The sequence below is a fragment of the Festucalex cinctus genome, chromosome 2 (genome assembly GCF_051991245.1).
Source record: "Festucalex cinctus isolate MCC-2025b chromosome 2, RoL_Fcin_1.0, whole genome shotgun sequence".
Taxonomy (NCBI): domain Eukaryota; kingdom Metazoa; phylum Chordata; class Actinopteri; order Syngnathiformes; family Syngnathidae; genus Festucalex; species Festucalex cinctus.
Genome location: NC_135412.1, coordinates 40,619,908 through 40,635,606, shown reverse-complemented (window position 1 = coordinate 40,635,606; position 15,699 = coordinate 40,619,908). Strand labels below are relative to the sequence as shown.

The 15,699-nt window shown below is 37.6% G+C and overlaps 2 protein-coding genes, 1 long non-coding RNA gene and 1 other non-coding gene across 7 annotated transcripts in view; 2 read left to right on the top strand and 2 right to left on the bottom strand.

Moving 5' to 3' along the window:
* Positions 1-2,580: 2,580 nt before the first annotated feature.
* LOC144014826 (uncharacterized) lies at positions 2,581-5,494 on the bottom strand. Its single transcript, XR_013282581.1, has 2 exons — positions 4,603-5,494; positions 2,581-4,264 (listed from the first exon to the last, which is right to left on the bottom strand). It is a non-coding gene; the product is annotated as an uncharacterized LOC144014826 (long non-coding RNA).
* Positions 5,495-5,526: 32 nt separating this feature from the next.
* Positions 5,527-5,667, top strand: LOC144015114 (U4 spliceosomal RNA). The gene has a single exon (XR_013282697.1). It is a non-coding gene; the product is annotated as a U4 spliceosomal RNA (small nuclear RNA).
* Positions 5,668-5,904: 237 nt separating this feature from the next.
* stac3 (SH3 and cysteine rich domain 3) lies at positions 5,905-13,295 on the bottom strand. 2 transcript variants are annotated; one of them, XM_077515123.1, is made up of 13 exons: positions 10,458-13,295; positions 9,568-9,599; positions 9,073-9,151; positions 8,693-8,846; positions 8,505-8,602; positions 8,203-8,263; positions 7,966-8,063; positions 7,789-7,858; positions 7,613-7,662; positions 7,081-7,163; positions 6,907-6,958; positions 6,503-6,640; positions 5,905-6,361 (listed from the first exon to the last, which is right to left on the bottom strand). In XM_077515123.1, exons 2-13 carry the CDS (start codon positions 9,573-9,575, stop codon positions 6,254-6,256), a joined length of 999 nt encoding a protein of 332 aa, XP_077371249.1. In that variant the 5' UTR covers positions 9,576-9,599; positions 10,458-13,295; the 3' UTR covers positions 5,905-6,253. The 2 variants fall into 2 exon arrangements, with proteins under 2 accessions (XP_077371249.1, XP_077371248.1); XM_077515122.1 differs by having other exon boundaries at positions 12,773-13,295.
* Positions 13,296-14,568: 1,273 nt separating this feature from the next.
* The window catches only part of mbd6 (methyl-CpG binding domain protein 6), a 23,533-nt gene continuing 22,402 nt past the window's right edge, over positions 14,569-15,699 (top strand). For 2 of the 3 annotated variants that reach the window (XM_077515121.1, XM_077515119.1), the window contains exon 1: positions 14,569-14,800. The gene's annotated coding sequence lies outside the window, so the exon portion shown is untranslated. The other variant, XM_077515120.1, reaches the window with a different exon arrangement.

The window sequence follows — 15,699 nt, the reverse complement described above, 5'->3', positions numbered from 1 at the left end:
GATTTAACAAACATGGTAGTCCATCTCACGTAACGTATCACGACGAAAGCGCGATGGTACTGTAACCGACAACGCATTTCAGTGTTTAATTAAAATTTCCAAAGTAAACTTTTTTTTTTTTTTACAAGTCGGAAAGATTGGGGATTCTCAATAAATAAGATCATAGTACAGCGTTTTTGTGGCATACGATCCTATACATTTAGGCCTGCGTTATCGGAATTGGAGAACATTTGAAAAAGTATTTAGTAAAAACAGTATGATTTATGTTTTAAATTTGTTAAACATAAACAAGAGTACTTCAAACATTTATATATATGTATATATTAGGGTTGTCAAAGTTAAAGCGTTAATAGATTAATTAATCACAGAAAAAAAGTTAAATTAATCACATATTAACGCAGATTAATCGCACTATTTTTTTTTGGACCGCACTTGAGCCTTGAACGTAACCGCGGATGGTTACATTGAAGGCTGCGCAGGTCAGTGATGAGGTCAATGCACGGCATTTCCTACGCCTGTTGTTCCAAAATGAGCGGGGTGACTCCAGTTGGCTTGCTCAGTGGTAAATTTCGCTTTCAAAAACACCCCGATACGGAGCCCCTAAGGTGACATGGTAGAAAAAGAAAAAAAAACTTTGCGTTCCCTCGCAAAACATTTTGCGTTCCCTCGCAAAGATTGCGAGGGAACGCAAAGATTGCGTACCCTCACAAAGATTGCGTTCGATCGCAAAACAACTTTGCGTTCGCTCGCAAAGTTTGCGAGGGAACGCAATCTTTTCGTTCGAACGCAAAGTTGTTTTGCGAGGGAACGCAAAGTTGTTTTTTTCGCCTGCCATGTCACCTTCGCTGCGCCGTAAATACTTCCGGGTCATCTTCCATGTGAACAAAAGCGATGAGGATGGAACGTTTGTAAGCATGAAACAAAACAGTGGGAAAGCTTTCCCAAAGCGACTAGGATGGAGCATGTATTTTTCCACTGCTTTTTTTACACGTCGCTTTTGTTCACGCAAAACAACTTTGCGTTCCCTCGCAAAGATTGCGTTCCCTCGCAAACTTTGCGAGGGAACGCAAAGTTGTTTTGCGAGGGAATGCAATCTTTGCGAGGGAACGCAAAGAAAGTTTTTTGCGAGGACACGCAATCTTTGCGTTCCCTCGCAACGCAAAGATGTTTTGCGAGGGAACGCAAAGTTGTTGTTTTTTTCTACCATGTCACCTTAGGCCGGCTCCGTACCCCGACGGGACTTTAGATAAAACAAAAGTAATTTGCGTTTAATTAATTGCTGAATTGCACCCAATTGTTATGATGCTGTTACGTTTTGAGCAATACACGCATGCATGCAATTGCGTACATGCATTTAATTAATGTTTGCAAATGACATTCAGATAATAAAATGCATTAATGTCAAAATATTACGGTATTTTGTATTTATTTTATATTGCACATATACGCGAGTAATTTAGCTGATTAATCGTGATTAATCAAAATTTAAAATTGTAATTAATCAGATTAAAAATTGTAATCGTTTGACAGCACTATTACACACACACACACACACACACATATATATATATATATATATATATATATATATATATATATATATATATATATATATATATATATATATATCTAATTCAACAAAAGGATGCTTCTGCCAAATCGAATATTGGGGTTTAAGGAACTGAGCGATAAAAGTAAAAGGGGATCATCAAAGCAGCTCATAGGCAACTGTTCACTTGTTATTTATGTATGTATTTATTTATTTATGAACTTATTCAAAAATAGTGAATACAAAGCCACAAACAAGGCTCTATACAAGAGCCTACGAGCTGTTTATGTCAAATCTGACTATAGTTTACGCAGTATAGGCCGTGGGGTGAACCCCAAAAAAGTGCCTAGAAAATGAGTTTCGCTCCACTGTCTGGGCACTACTTGTTCAATGCATTTTTTGATAGATAATACCCTTCTGAACTTTGGGTTAAAAGTTCACCCAATGTTTTCCTGCCCCAATTTCGTCACAAGCCAGAAATGCATATTTAGGTAAATAACAAAAAACGAAAATCTTGTGCTGCTGTTTTTGGTTGTAAAACGTCTTACATTAAATTTGGCAACAGAAAATCATTCCCAGATGTTATAAATACATGTACCTAACATCAGAAACAAGTATTGGTGGTTTGGTGCAATCATGTGAATTTAGATAATTAAATATATTAAATTTGTGCCAAAAAAACAAAAAAACAACTAGAAGTGAAACCAGCACACGGATGTTACATTTAGCTATGTTTATGTTTCATATATGAAAACAATTCACAACCTATTACGTAATGAAAGGTACACAAGAAGCAGCATACATTGGCCAAAAATACTACCATGCACCACAAACCTGGAACAAGGCAAAATGGACGAGATGGAAATAGATGCATTCAGAGCCCAGATTATTATAACATATAGAATATTTATTAAAGTATCAGATTGTGTCATCACAGCATGTCATTTATACCCCCGCCCCCCACCCCTGCCCCCCACTCAAAAAATATTAATAAAAAAAATAAAATAAATAAAATAAAAATCAAATGTGCATTCACAATAAAACCTTTGGAACTTCATTGGAACAGCTCTCTTTTTTTGGCAGACCAATTTAACAAAGGTCTGTGTTGTGGAAAAATGGAATACAGACATTTTTATTTTTGCTTGAAAAGTGTTAAAATGGAGAGTTAACATCTTGATAATGAAACAAACAAAATGGCAAATTTTACATAGATTTTACAGCCCTGCACTGTAAAGTGTCCTCGTATGCCCTGTCATTTTCCAACCTGATGTTGTACCAGCCATGTGTTAGTGTCACTTTCTTGGCTTACGTCAGTAGACTCAGTAGTTGATGTATCTGATGAGTGAGGTACCCTGTCTAAAAGTTTGTCAGTTGTTGATAATGTCTCTACAAAAACCATTGCAGAGTTGTTGCTGGAAAGGGGTGTGAAAAACCAGCTGGGGGAAATCACACCTCAATCTTCGTTTCAGTATATACTGCCTGAAATAGAAAATTAAAGGGAAAGATGAGCACAAGATACACATATTCACATCACATTAGGGCTGCTCTATTATGGAAAAAAATAATCATCACAATTATTTTGGTAATAATTGAAATCAAGATTATTCAAAACAATTATATTTTGTTCAAATCAAGAAAATATTTAAACATTTGAAAATAAGACAATTACAATCATATGAAACTATAATTATGTAAGTTGCTTTTGGATCCAACAAAATTTATAATATATTATTATTATTATTATTATTATTATTATTATTATTATTATTATTATTATTATTATTATTATGACGTTAGCAAAAATTTGACGTTGGGGTGCAGTGTGTGCAGTAAGCTAGTTTTGACATGGGTGTGTGGTAAAATAACTCGTGTGGGCGTGCCACAACTCAAAATTAGTATTATTAGTGCTGCAGCTATCGAATATTTTGGTATTCGGATATCCTACTGAAAATTCTAGTGAATAATCGTATATTTGGATAGAAATAAAAATATACCTATAGGCCTATATACTTTCTTGGTCAAAGAACAATTATAAATACAGAAGACAAAAAAACACATTTGCATATAATAATTAACAACCAATTGGTTTTCATTTTTAGAGAATCAATTTTATTTATTTATTTATTTTTAACTTCAATTGAGCTTGTCAGCAAACTATTTTTTTCTGAAACAGTGAGATTTTAGACAAATCTCTTCCCATAGATTTCAGACAATGTTTTTCAGTGTGAAGATTTATACGTTACCTGTAGTCTGAAGCATCAAGATCCCCATGTTTCTTAACACTGTTCACAAACCTCTTAGCTTGTCCATTCTCATCACATCTTTGTCAACTATAATCCTTTGACGGATTACTTGTTCACAAAAGAGTTTGTAGCTCTCAGCATAGGGTTGTCTGAAACACACCTACACTCACTTAACATGTGCAGAGTCATGCTTTCTAATTAATGCTGTCTCGAAATGTAAACAGAATACAAGTGACATATTGCTGACCAATGCTTTACTTTTGAAATGTGTAATTTGAGCAAAGTGACAATGAAATAGTGCAATGTAACAACTCACATTTGTTCGTCCCTGGTTGCTGTTTCTGTTGACTTTAAGAACCTTGTGTAATCTCTGAAACAAAACTGCACCTCCATTGTGACACAGTTTTTTTGTCTTGAATATGCAGAAGAATGGAACAGTCTTTCTTCATCTCAGCTGCCTGCAGCAACCCGCCTTTAGACAAAAAAGAATTACATTATAAGTGTTATTGTCACATCACCTCTTTACAGTATATGCACATCACAGATTTAAGTAAAGTGTTTGTTGAGGTTGATGAGAGAGAGTTTGGGGAAAAGGGAGCGTGTAGCCGTGACTCTATTATGACTCTGATGGGCACAGGTAACTCGAGTTTGGTAACAACTGTTGGATTCACTCGATAAATCATTCAGCAGCTCGCGTTTTTAATAAACTATAGCCTTAAAACTTAACCTAGCAACAAATTATTTTCAGCCCTATACAAAATATCGGTCACATTAATAACAGAAATGGGCACGCGTGTGTGTAGCACATACCTGCCTGCTGACAATGTTTCTGCTTTGGCGAGATGATCCCTCTTCCGTGTGCCTTCCGATCCCAGACGAATATACTTTGAAATTTATTTTTACAAATGATGCAGATGGCTGGAAGGACGGGGCCAGCTGAAGCGATGGGCAAACCTGAACGGGAACGAAGTTTTTTCACCACTTTCTTTTTAACTTTTTTCTCCTTTCGCTCTTCTTCGCTCTCCGACGTTGTGGTCGCCATTTTTGATATGCGGTTGCTATGGTGAGGAGAAAGCAGCAGCTACCTGATTGGCTCATGTGACCTAAATCACACCACTACCGACCTAATGGCACTACGCCCACACCGGAGATCACTGCGCCTCATCGCAAAATAGTGCCGGGGTTTCACCACCGAAAATACAAAATTGGCAGGTTTTCAGATGGTGAACTCCACGGATTCTTACTTACTAGTAATAAATCTATTTTATGAAGTCAAGATTATTTCGTGCCCCTGGTAGTGGAGCGAAACTGAACGAAAACGTGTGTGACCTGACGGCCTATATGGGCTATCGGCTATCCTGTGTGGTTAGGTCACTGACTAAACGTGCAGACCAATTACATGCGATTTAATATACCACGTGATAGTACAGAGCCAATCAAGTCTATACATTTCGGGCTGCACACGACTTTGGTTTAACGATTTAGTCCCATAATGCATTGCGGCGTAGTATCAGAACTGTACTTACAAAAGGTAGGTTAATGAAGTGAGATTATATTGTAGATAATTTTCTAAATGTGTTGGAGGCGTTCTAATCAGAAATGTAACAGTTTTGTGTACGTAATAAATTTAGTTAAATGTGGAATGGCTTCACACTTTATGGGCTATTGTGTGGAGACCGTCACTGTGGAACGTTTGCTTGGTGATGACATGCTTGTTCGTGCCGCTACACAACTAGCTTTGCGCAGTGGCAGTATCGTAGCCTATGAGGTTTATCCGAGGCGCGATTATTGCTAGTTGAAAACTTTACCCAATACCCCGCCTTGACGACTTGAAACATAGTCGGCTATGGCAATTTTTGACAGTCTCTACGGAGATTAATGCTTCTGTGAAAACAAAAAACGATACTCTGGGCATACATACGTAGTTTTTGTTGATTTGTTATATGATGTAGAATGAACAGATTTATTCTTTTCATATACTGCCCCCTACGAGCACGAAACCCCCAGTGTGTCTCATGTTTAGGACCCCCACACTGGTGCAGAGGTGTGTAGTATGTGGCCCCCACGAAACCACCAACCACACCTAAAATAAGTGATATCAATATTCTGTAGGCCAGTGTTTCCCAACCTTTATTGAGCCAAGGCACATACCGGTATGTTTCACATTTGAAAAAAAAAATCTCACGGCACACCACCTCTTAGTAAAACAATTTACCAAAAGTTGATACACGGGTTAATTATGTACCATCTATAATCTAGTGGAAGAGCATTTGATTGTTCTGCCTGCTATATACACTGTATGTGGTTGGCATAGCTAACAAAAAAAAATATTTTTAATAGAACATAAATAATTTCCCATCCAAATAATTTACAGTGGGTATTTTCCCGTGGCACAACTGATGATCTTTCACGGAATTATATTTTTCTTTCACTATCTGACTTTGTTTTTGATATTTTATTCTTAAGTCACAGTGATCTCCTGCAGCAGATTAAAGGGGAAATAGCCCAGTTTGCGTCCAGTGCTGACTTTCAAGTAGCCACCTTTCTCGTCTCCTTTCTTCACTACAATCTGAAAAGGCAGAGCAACAGCGCCACGGCCTGTTAATAAGAAGCATTTGCAACACACTCTCGTGCACATTTAACAACATATAGGTCGCTCTTGATTTAAGTAACGACAGGTGAAGAACACTGTAGCATGCTAAATTCTTACCTGGTCTTTCTTAAGTGTAATTTGTCCCATCTCTCTGTTTCCGACAAAAGAGCGTGTGACCTTGTAAACCCTTTCTGATGCACGCACTTTTATGAGGTAGTTGGTGGGGAAATAGCCACTCTTTTCTCCCATTTTTCCCTGGCAAAAAAAAGTGAGAGCATTTCATTTAATTCAGTTACTAATTTTTGACAGATTATGTTTGGGGGCATCCTACTTCTGTTTTGAGTTTTTTTTTTCAGCTTCTCTGTCATCATCTTCTAATTCCATTTATTTTTAATTTTCCCTTTTTGAAGTCAATGTCATTTTTCCTGCTCTAAAGCCTTGTTTTATATATACAAATGTACAGTATATATACTGTTCTGTATTATAGATATAGCTTGATTGATTGAAGAGGTTGACCTCACCCTCCACCACTCTTCATTGGAGTCATCCAGGACTGTGATGCGATCACCAGGGCTAATATGAAACAGACAAAATATCAGTCTGCCTGTTTTGTATAAACATTGATATTTTGTCACATTTTAGTCATCAGCTAAGTAAAGAGAATCACCCATTGAATATTTTTTTATCCCACTTACTGAAAGTCCAGATCATCCTTTTCTATGGCCTTGAAGCGATAGAGGGCCAAGTAGTAGTGCGACTGCGAGAAGGTTCCTTTTTGCTGTTGTTGAAAGAGCACATATACAATAGTGTTTTTATTTAAAAAATAATAGTGTGATACTAACTGCTGAATATCGTGGTTAAAAAAAAAAAAAAAAAAAAAAAAAAAAACTTCCACGTTGGTCTAAGTACCACTAATAAATGAATATACACAAAACTCTTTTCGTATAGACTGGGAACGCAAAGGAGAAGTTGGTTTCAAGAAATGATTTTAAAACTGACAGGGATTCCAACCCAGATCTTCTAGACTGTGGTATACTAATGAACCACTACCCCACAACATGCTGCTTGTATGTATACTAACACGTGGCCTATTCATGTGGCAGTTGTATCTTTATTCAATATAAGACGGGTTGTAAATTTGGCATTCCACAATGCACACTCCCAGCTGCACACCAAAAATATTTAAAATAAAAAAATAAAAGTTTGCTAATCTGTGTTTTTGCCTACCTTGTCATCAGCTTTTTCTCCTCCTTTCTCTTTCTTCTCTTCAGGCTTCCCTGTACAACCACCAAACACCGGACTCATTCCATGAAGGTTTTGTCAATGTGATCAATTCCATGCTGTGTTCCATAAATAAAAGTGTATTTTATGTGATCTCAATTAGTCCTTCTCTATTTTTGTACCTTCTCCTCCTTCTTCATTTTCTTTAGGCTGTTGATTCTCATCTTCCTCTTCCTCCATCATCATCATCATCTTGGGAAAAAGAAAGCACTGGTGTCTTTGTCACTTATAAATTATTAAGTGGAAAACGACATGTTGGACAAATGAGAGGTTTCATAATGCTAAAATCGGCCACTTACATTTTTCTTGTCATTTTCATTCTTTTTGCGCTCTTTATTCGCCATGATGACACCTACCCTTAGGGTGTCAAAGACCGGGTCATTCCGATTTGGATTGTCTGGTTGATGATAGTTTTGTGTTGATGACAGCAGTTATCATTGAACAGCAATATAAAAGACAAAAACACAACTCTCAAAATTATGACATTCATAGATGTTTTATGGTTTAAAGTGTGTATACAAGTCAGGAAAACCTACTTGGATCTGGTTGGTCGCTGCTATACAGAGGGGAACTGTAGGCCCGTCTGAAGCCAGGAGGCTACAGATACAAAATATATAATTTAAGAGTTGTATTTGAGTAACAAATACCAGAAGTAAAAACAGACGAGTGAAAATTACATTCCCTCGTATTTACAGAGGAATCTCTAAAGTTGAATTTAAATTAATCTATGTTCTGGAAAAGGGTTGTATTCAACCTCAGTGGTTCCACTGTGTATTGTTTTCTGTCCAATAATTTTCTCAGTGCCTTACATATCAATACACAGAAAAGAGAGACTCACGATTTTCCCAAAGCACTTCTGGAACTCAACATAGGACTGACATGCATGGTGGATGTTGGTCTTGCAGTTTTTACACCTCAGAGCAAACTTGTTGTTCACTGTAAGATCAGCAAAGCGTGTTTGTAATACACCTGAGCTTTGAGGTTGGAAAAGAGAGTATGAAATTGTCATTATTTTCCACGACGTACAGACTATCATGCGAGCACAGACGTCACAGAACTTGGGCTTCTTGCAGTAGTGGTCCTTGAACTTGTGGGGCTTGTCATTGACACGGATGACAGGTGGTGGGGGTTCTGGTTCCTTCTCCTCCACCTCCACTTCCTCTTCATATATAAAGTACACCTGGACACCACACAACATATAACTCACTTGAATCATGTGGGTTATAATGTTTATAGAGAAATTGGTTATTTTCAGGATGTCTTCTGGGGTAAAGTATTGAAAAGGGACACTACAATGCTCCCAGTACTTTTTATTTCTAGTTGACAACACCCTGCGTTCCTGGCTATTTTCGAGCGGACGCCCCTGTTGACCGTGTTGGCTTGGCACGCACGACCCTGTCGCTCACCGTGTCTCCGTCCTCCCTCACAACATTGTCAGGAGCTGGAGGATTGTCATGAATATCCACAGAGTTTTTGTCATCTTCCCTGGTAGATGAGACAAAACACTCTCGTAAGCACCAGTATTCACGTTTTACACAAAATTGTAAATTCTGCTTTCAAGATTTGTGTAAGTGAACGACTGATAATTAAAAAACCACATCAACAACACTTTTTCATGGTGTAGTGTTACCAAAAAGCCCACAAACCAATTTGCAGGCTGCATTTCTAGATTTGTTTAAATTTATTCACACATTACCTAACTCTCAGGAAGGAAGGTTACGTATATACCTTATCATATGAACAGAAAGCTGCATTAGCAGTACATTTAAACCAAATTGATTCAAAATTTGTATTCTTATGAATAGAAAGACATCCAAATAGAAGCTAAGCAAACGAGGACACTCCAATTATTCACGTCCATGGCAATTGCAACCAAAACAGATGACTGGAAGTATACTTACTGGTCCATTATGTTCTGTCACCACGGCGACACCTACAATGATAGACAGTATGGATGTAACGATATCCTAATATCACGATACGATATTATCATGATATGAAGCTCACAATACGATAATTATCACGATATTTTGGGGAGGTTGGCGATATTTAAGAAAGGTCACAATATTGTAAAAAAAAAATGATCTCGTACTAGAAATCAGCACAATATTGTGCTTTTGTACATAACAGCAATACATATAAACTACCTTCAATCTCTAATAACACTTAATATTGAGGCACTTAATCGCTAATGCAGTCCACATTGAGTTCACATTGAGAATAAAAATTATATTTTCCACAATTAATTGAAAGATAGCACAAAACTACTACTACTACTCATAATAATAATAATAATAATAATAATAATAATATATTTTATTTTCACCAACATTTCAAAGCACTAAAGGTCACCTTACAAAGCAGCAACAAATGATATGACAGACAAAAACAACATTGAATGTGGTTTATTTTTTTCCGTTTTTTTTATTTATTTTTTTATTTTTTTGTATTTTTTTTTTTTATCCGTGAGACATACATTCACACTACACTCGTGCACTCGACCTAAGCTATTCTAGCTACTGAAATTGAATCTCATCACAGCTAAAGCGGGTGCTACGTTATAAAAGAACAGCCATCCATCCAAGCGGCTGAAATTCTTATTTTTGTTGTTGCACTATTTTTAGTTTTTAAATGCACTTTGTAATTCTAGTACTTTATATACGGTAGCAACAAAACATCTAAAATGGAACCGCAAATACACCAGGTTACCCTGTACAGACATGCTGTATTTTACTTATTTAAAAAAAAAAAAACAATTAGTATAGTGTAAAACAAGCTTGGACATTCATACCTTTTTGTGGAAAGTCACAGCAGAAGAATGATTGTGATAGTTCTCTTCACGAGTATGAGTCCTTCAGCTGCTAGTTTTTTTTTGTTTTTTTTTTGCGGGGGGGTTGATTTGTGGATAAAAGCCAAGTAACCCAGCTGACCAAGAGAAACCTTCTCTTAGCTAATGCTCACACTGTCTTTGCATGACTTAGTTCCCTGAAGGTGATTTCCAACATGATTCTTCGACTCCTCAATTGAGTTGATGGCTGACTATGATGTTGAACGTGTTTGAACGAGTGTTTACGTAAATGCCAAACTGAGCACTCATGTGTCAAGCTGACTGTTTGGGACAGCTGCGGAGGATGAGGAGAAATTAGATCCCTTTTCTATCCCCTCCATCTTCGTCAGAGGTCCCCTTTCACCTTTTCCACATTTTTTTGTAATCAACCAAACCCACAAACACATGCATCTTTACTACTCACTGCCAAAACAAATGAGAAATAGCAGTTATTGTCATTTAATATTATTCTATTGTACATGTGAACCGCTATAGAGTCGAGAATAAAAACTTGCAGAAAACTTTTGCTCATTTTCATTTTTCTTTTTGATTTTACTGACCCTTATTCCAAATGAGGCAAACAGCACTTTCCCACTAAGGGGTGTCAAGAAGAGAAGAGCATGATAATACTGTAGAAGATGAATTGGACTTACCGTCAAACAAGAGGCAAACAGAACTCCCCACAATGGACATCACGTGTTATAGGTAGACAGCTTATTGCTCAGGCGGCAGGGTAGCACATTTTCAAATCCAGACTCTCTGTGGAGCATGCATACTCCCCCTGGGCTTGCATTGGTTTTCTCCCGGTACTCTAGTCTCTTCCCACATTTCAAAAACATGCTTCTTAGATCAAATCTAAATTGTCCTTAGGGTTGAATGTGAGTGTTTGAATATGCCTATATGTGTGCTGCAACGGGCTGGCAACCAGTTGAGTGTGCCTCTCGCCCAAATGTCTGCTGTATGATTTCATAGTTGATATATTGTTTTAAGGGAATGTGGCATCCCTCCCTGGTGTAGTGTCATCCCTGAAATGACCACAAGGCGAAAGCAAAAATGTTTAATGTGCAAAGGAGACTGCGATTGGCTGGCAACCAGTTCAAGGTGTCCCCCGCCTACTGCCCAAAGCCAGCTGAGATAGACTCCAGCACACCTTGTGAGGAATAAGCGGTTCAGAAAATGGATGGATGGATGGATGGATGCATAGGAGACAGACTGCTAAACCGCTGGACATTGCCAACGTGCCTGACAGTAACCAGACTACAGTGTTGCCACAGTTACCTTGAAAAAGTAACTTAGTTACTTTACTGATTACTTGGTTTTAAAAGTAACTAAATTGCGTTACTGATTACTTGATTTTAAAAGTAACTAAGTTAGATTAAAAGTTACTTTTTTAGTTACTTTCAGCAGCTGCCGATAACACCATCTCAACATAAAAATAATGCAGTAGAAACGGAGTTCCAAATACTTTATTGAAAGTGCATTTTTAACATGAAAATAAAGTTTTTTTTTAATGAAAAACAAAATAGGCAGTCTCTCTTGACTTCTTGTAACGTAAATACTTTTTATAAAACAAAAAATAAAAATCTATCCAGGTTGAAAATGAAAATCCCCTAAATTCCTCTATTGTTTGTTTGTTCCGCTATTCCAGTGTGTACACATGTATCAGTTTAAATATTTATTAGTAGTTATTGACAGTTATAATTGTTTTTTGGTTTGTTTGTTTTTTCTCTTCAAAATAAGGATCAGGAAAACAAAAGGTTGATAATTTAATGTTAAATATAAATATTTAACCTTTAGACAGACACCAACACAATTAAACAGAATATTTGCACATTGTGAAGTATTTCAGAAACATAAATTTAAGACATGAAATAAACCTACCGTCCAGCCAAAAGAAATATGAAGCCACCTTATGGAACAATAAATCTATCAAACACATTTTAACCACTTAATATATGCAAAAATATTTCCAAAAGTTCATTTCCCTTTTTAATCAACAATTTTTGTATTTAACAATTGTTTTTTTCTTTTGTCATCACTTTCATTTTTGGTTAATGTATGACATCTTTTTTTGTTTTTTTAATCTGAGACACGATGATGACCACAGAATCACTACTGTTTATATTTTGTTTTTTGGGCTGTCGTAATCGCGGGCACGTCTCAGTTCTCCTATCTGCTGCTCATGCTAGTTGTAGACGTTGACAGGGAGCCACAAACTGAGAAATGAGATACTTGCAGTGTGCTTTTAGCTTAGCTGGTGTGTTGGCTGTGGGACATACCTGTGTCGTTTGAATCCATGCATTGGATCGTCACGGGAGTTATTCTTTTTGGCTCGCGCGCAGTACCAACGCCGGCCCGGGACATACAAGTGCACCGAGAGGACTCGATAGCCATGGGAAATACCGAGATGTACGGCACCGGCTTCTGCTAACTGTCTCCATTTGTATGTTGTCACTCGTTGCGCGCGCGCGCGCCGTGTCGCGAGCACGGAAACACGGAAGTAGCTTGAATGGTGATGCTACTGAAATGTAAACAAAACAAGTAGAGCACGGCGCAGAACTCTTGCTATTGTTATGAAAACCATAAAGCCTCACTCGCAACCGATACGGTCGTTTAGCTCCCCTTGACAAACGATGGTTCGGTCGAATCGTTTTTTTGTTCCACCCCTACTGAAAACGTAACTTGTCTGACGTCACTCCCCCTGGCGAGAGGGCGGAGACGACCTCATCCCATAATGCTTCACGGACCAGTTGAGGATGGAAATAAATTATTTTTTTTTACCACTTTTATGGTCCATAATGCACACTTTTTTTGTTGTGTTGTGTGCCCGTTAGTTAATAAAACTAGTAGTAAAAGTATCATCACTTTTGTTTTGAATGTGCAAACCATTCATGACCAGACCATGGCTGAATTCAGTGTGGTGATCAATGACTTCTGCCTCATCTTCGTAGTTAGCAGTAGTTGTTTGTGACTGTTACAACAGTGAGATAGTGTGCCTTCTTCATGAAAATGTGGAGTAACGCATTGATTCTCTGGACAGTAACTTTAATCAGACTACTTTGTAGAATAAAGTAACGCGTTAGACTATTAGTTACTTTAGAAAGCAGCTTTTTTGAGTAATGCGTTACTAAGTAACGCGTTACCGGCAACACTGCCAGACTATACATTCATAATGGAACAAGTACATTCATAATGGAACAAGTGCATTCATTCCATTATGCATAATTAATAAAACAAAAAAATATATATTTCAGATCACATCTTGATGAAATTAAAAGTTAAACAATTGTAGCCTACATTAGTTATACGGTGCAACACAAAAGGAAGCGGGATTGGATTGGATGGCTACTTGTACATATTTTAATGGTTTAGCTTAAATTAGTAAATACAATAATTTAATATAAGAAATAAAATACTGGAGCTGGTTTTCCTGGGGCTACATATATTTTTTTATGGGGCGCATTGCCTTGCCCTGGTGTAATTTGTAATATCATCCGTTTGTTAAAATACACGTTTGCTAGACCAGGGGTCACGACGTAGCCCCACAGACCATGGATATCCGTTCTTGAAGAAAAAAAAAGTGGAAATCAGTGCAAATCTGTGTTGCATATTGATATGTATGTTTCCTAATTATTGCGACAATTCATTAACATAACCTGTATTTCCACAAAAATAATAACATTCACAATGTTAGAAATTTTTTTCAGAAGCTTGTATCAAACTGGTTGCCCTTCGCATTAATATTTACTGATATTAGTATACAATAAGTATGTCCCAGCTTCAAAAGTGTTGGTGACCCGTTTCAACGGGTAAAGAATAATCATGAAAAATGAAAACATGACGAAATACAATTACAGTACATAACTACGAGACTGTATAACATATTTATTTTTAAAACAAACGCGCATCAACCTAAATATCTAAATAATTATTAATGATAAATATGATAACTTTCGCCTGTTTGATCGTGAAGCGGTGTTTTTTTTATTTATTTTTGACAGCGAATACCATGTCCGCCTGCACGGTGACAAAGCTCCCGTTGCATGTTGGGTACAATACTCCTCGAGCTGGGAGTAATGCGCATGCGCGATTGAAAACTCCCATTATTTTTTTTTGCTGGGAATTAACATTTGGAAAAAAAATAAAAACAACGCAACTCTGAATTTTGGATTACATGGCTCGCAATGGTTATCGCAATATTTATGCATGTAAAACGGCCTAGAAGTACTGGGACGAAAACAACGCCTTGGATAAGTCTGAACAGGCAGCGGGACAGCCTCCACTCTTGTCGGGACACTCCAAATCAAGTAAATTCAGCCAGCTAGCTTTGCTTCGCTAACCTCTGTGCTAGCCTTATCCCCCTTTACCCAGGGCGCAGTCAAATTGAGGCGTTATCGCCCTTTGTCTGTAAATTCAATTTGCCCACGTTGTTCAGACTTTTGTCGCTCGTCGCACGAATACGCAAGCGACGCTGGATGTGTTTCTTTCCGTTTGTGTCAACGTTGTATCCGTCAAGAAGCATTCATTAGCTAACCAGCTAACTTGATTCTCCCGCGAGCCAGCAAAGGGAAGACTTCAAAACTTCGTCAACACAGAGAACCCGACGCCGTGAAAGGTGGATAGATTCGCCCCGCTGATCACATCAACCTTTATTTTCTTTAGTGAACAATGTATTCGACGGATTTATAAGTGCATGTCTGTCGTGCAGTTGCGTGTGAGGTTTGTTGCATACTGTCGTGGCTAATTGTGCAAGAGTTTAGTGCGCCTGACAGCTGTCACGACAACACTACAAAGTGGACGCGGTTGCTAGCTTAGCTGTTAGCCTAGCATTTTAGCCTGCCGTGTCAACCGTAGTGTTTAGGTTCTGCTTTTAACATGACTCGACACTTCGGACATGTATTACTTTACCGTTACTTTATCCCAGTTATTAAGCATTTGTAGTCGTGGCTGCTTTGTTCGAGCCGTGTGCACTAGTTGTAAATTCCTTATTTATGCAGCTGGACACCCACTCAAACATAGGCCCATATTTTAACACACCCTCCCACCTTGAAATAGCGGCAGCATGTGATGAACTTAGTTGTTATTCTCTTTGTGAGGACAGTGTATTTCATCTCAATATCAATATCTATGTTCTAAATAAATTGTATGCTGTATCTAGAAATCTTCTAAATGGTCTGGTACCGTGGGACTTCCCATATTACATAAT

Excerpts from the sequence above, each read along its gene's own strand:
- stac3 (XM_077515123.1), bottom strand. Across the intron at positions 7,663-7,788 it reads AAATGAAGAAGGAGGAGAAG|GGAAGCCTGAAGAGAAGAAA; the intron begins GTACAAAAATAG and ends GTGGTTGTACAG. Across the intron at positions 6,959-7,080 it reads AAGGATGATCTGGACTTTCA|CCCTGGTGATCGCATCACAG; the intron begins GTAAGTGGGATA and ends GTTTCATATTAG.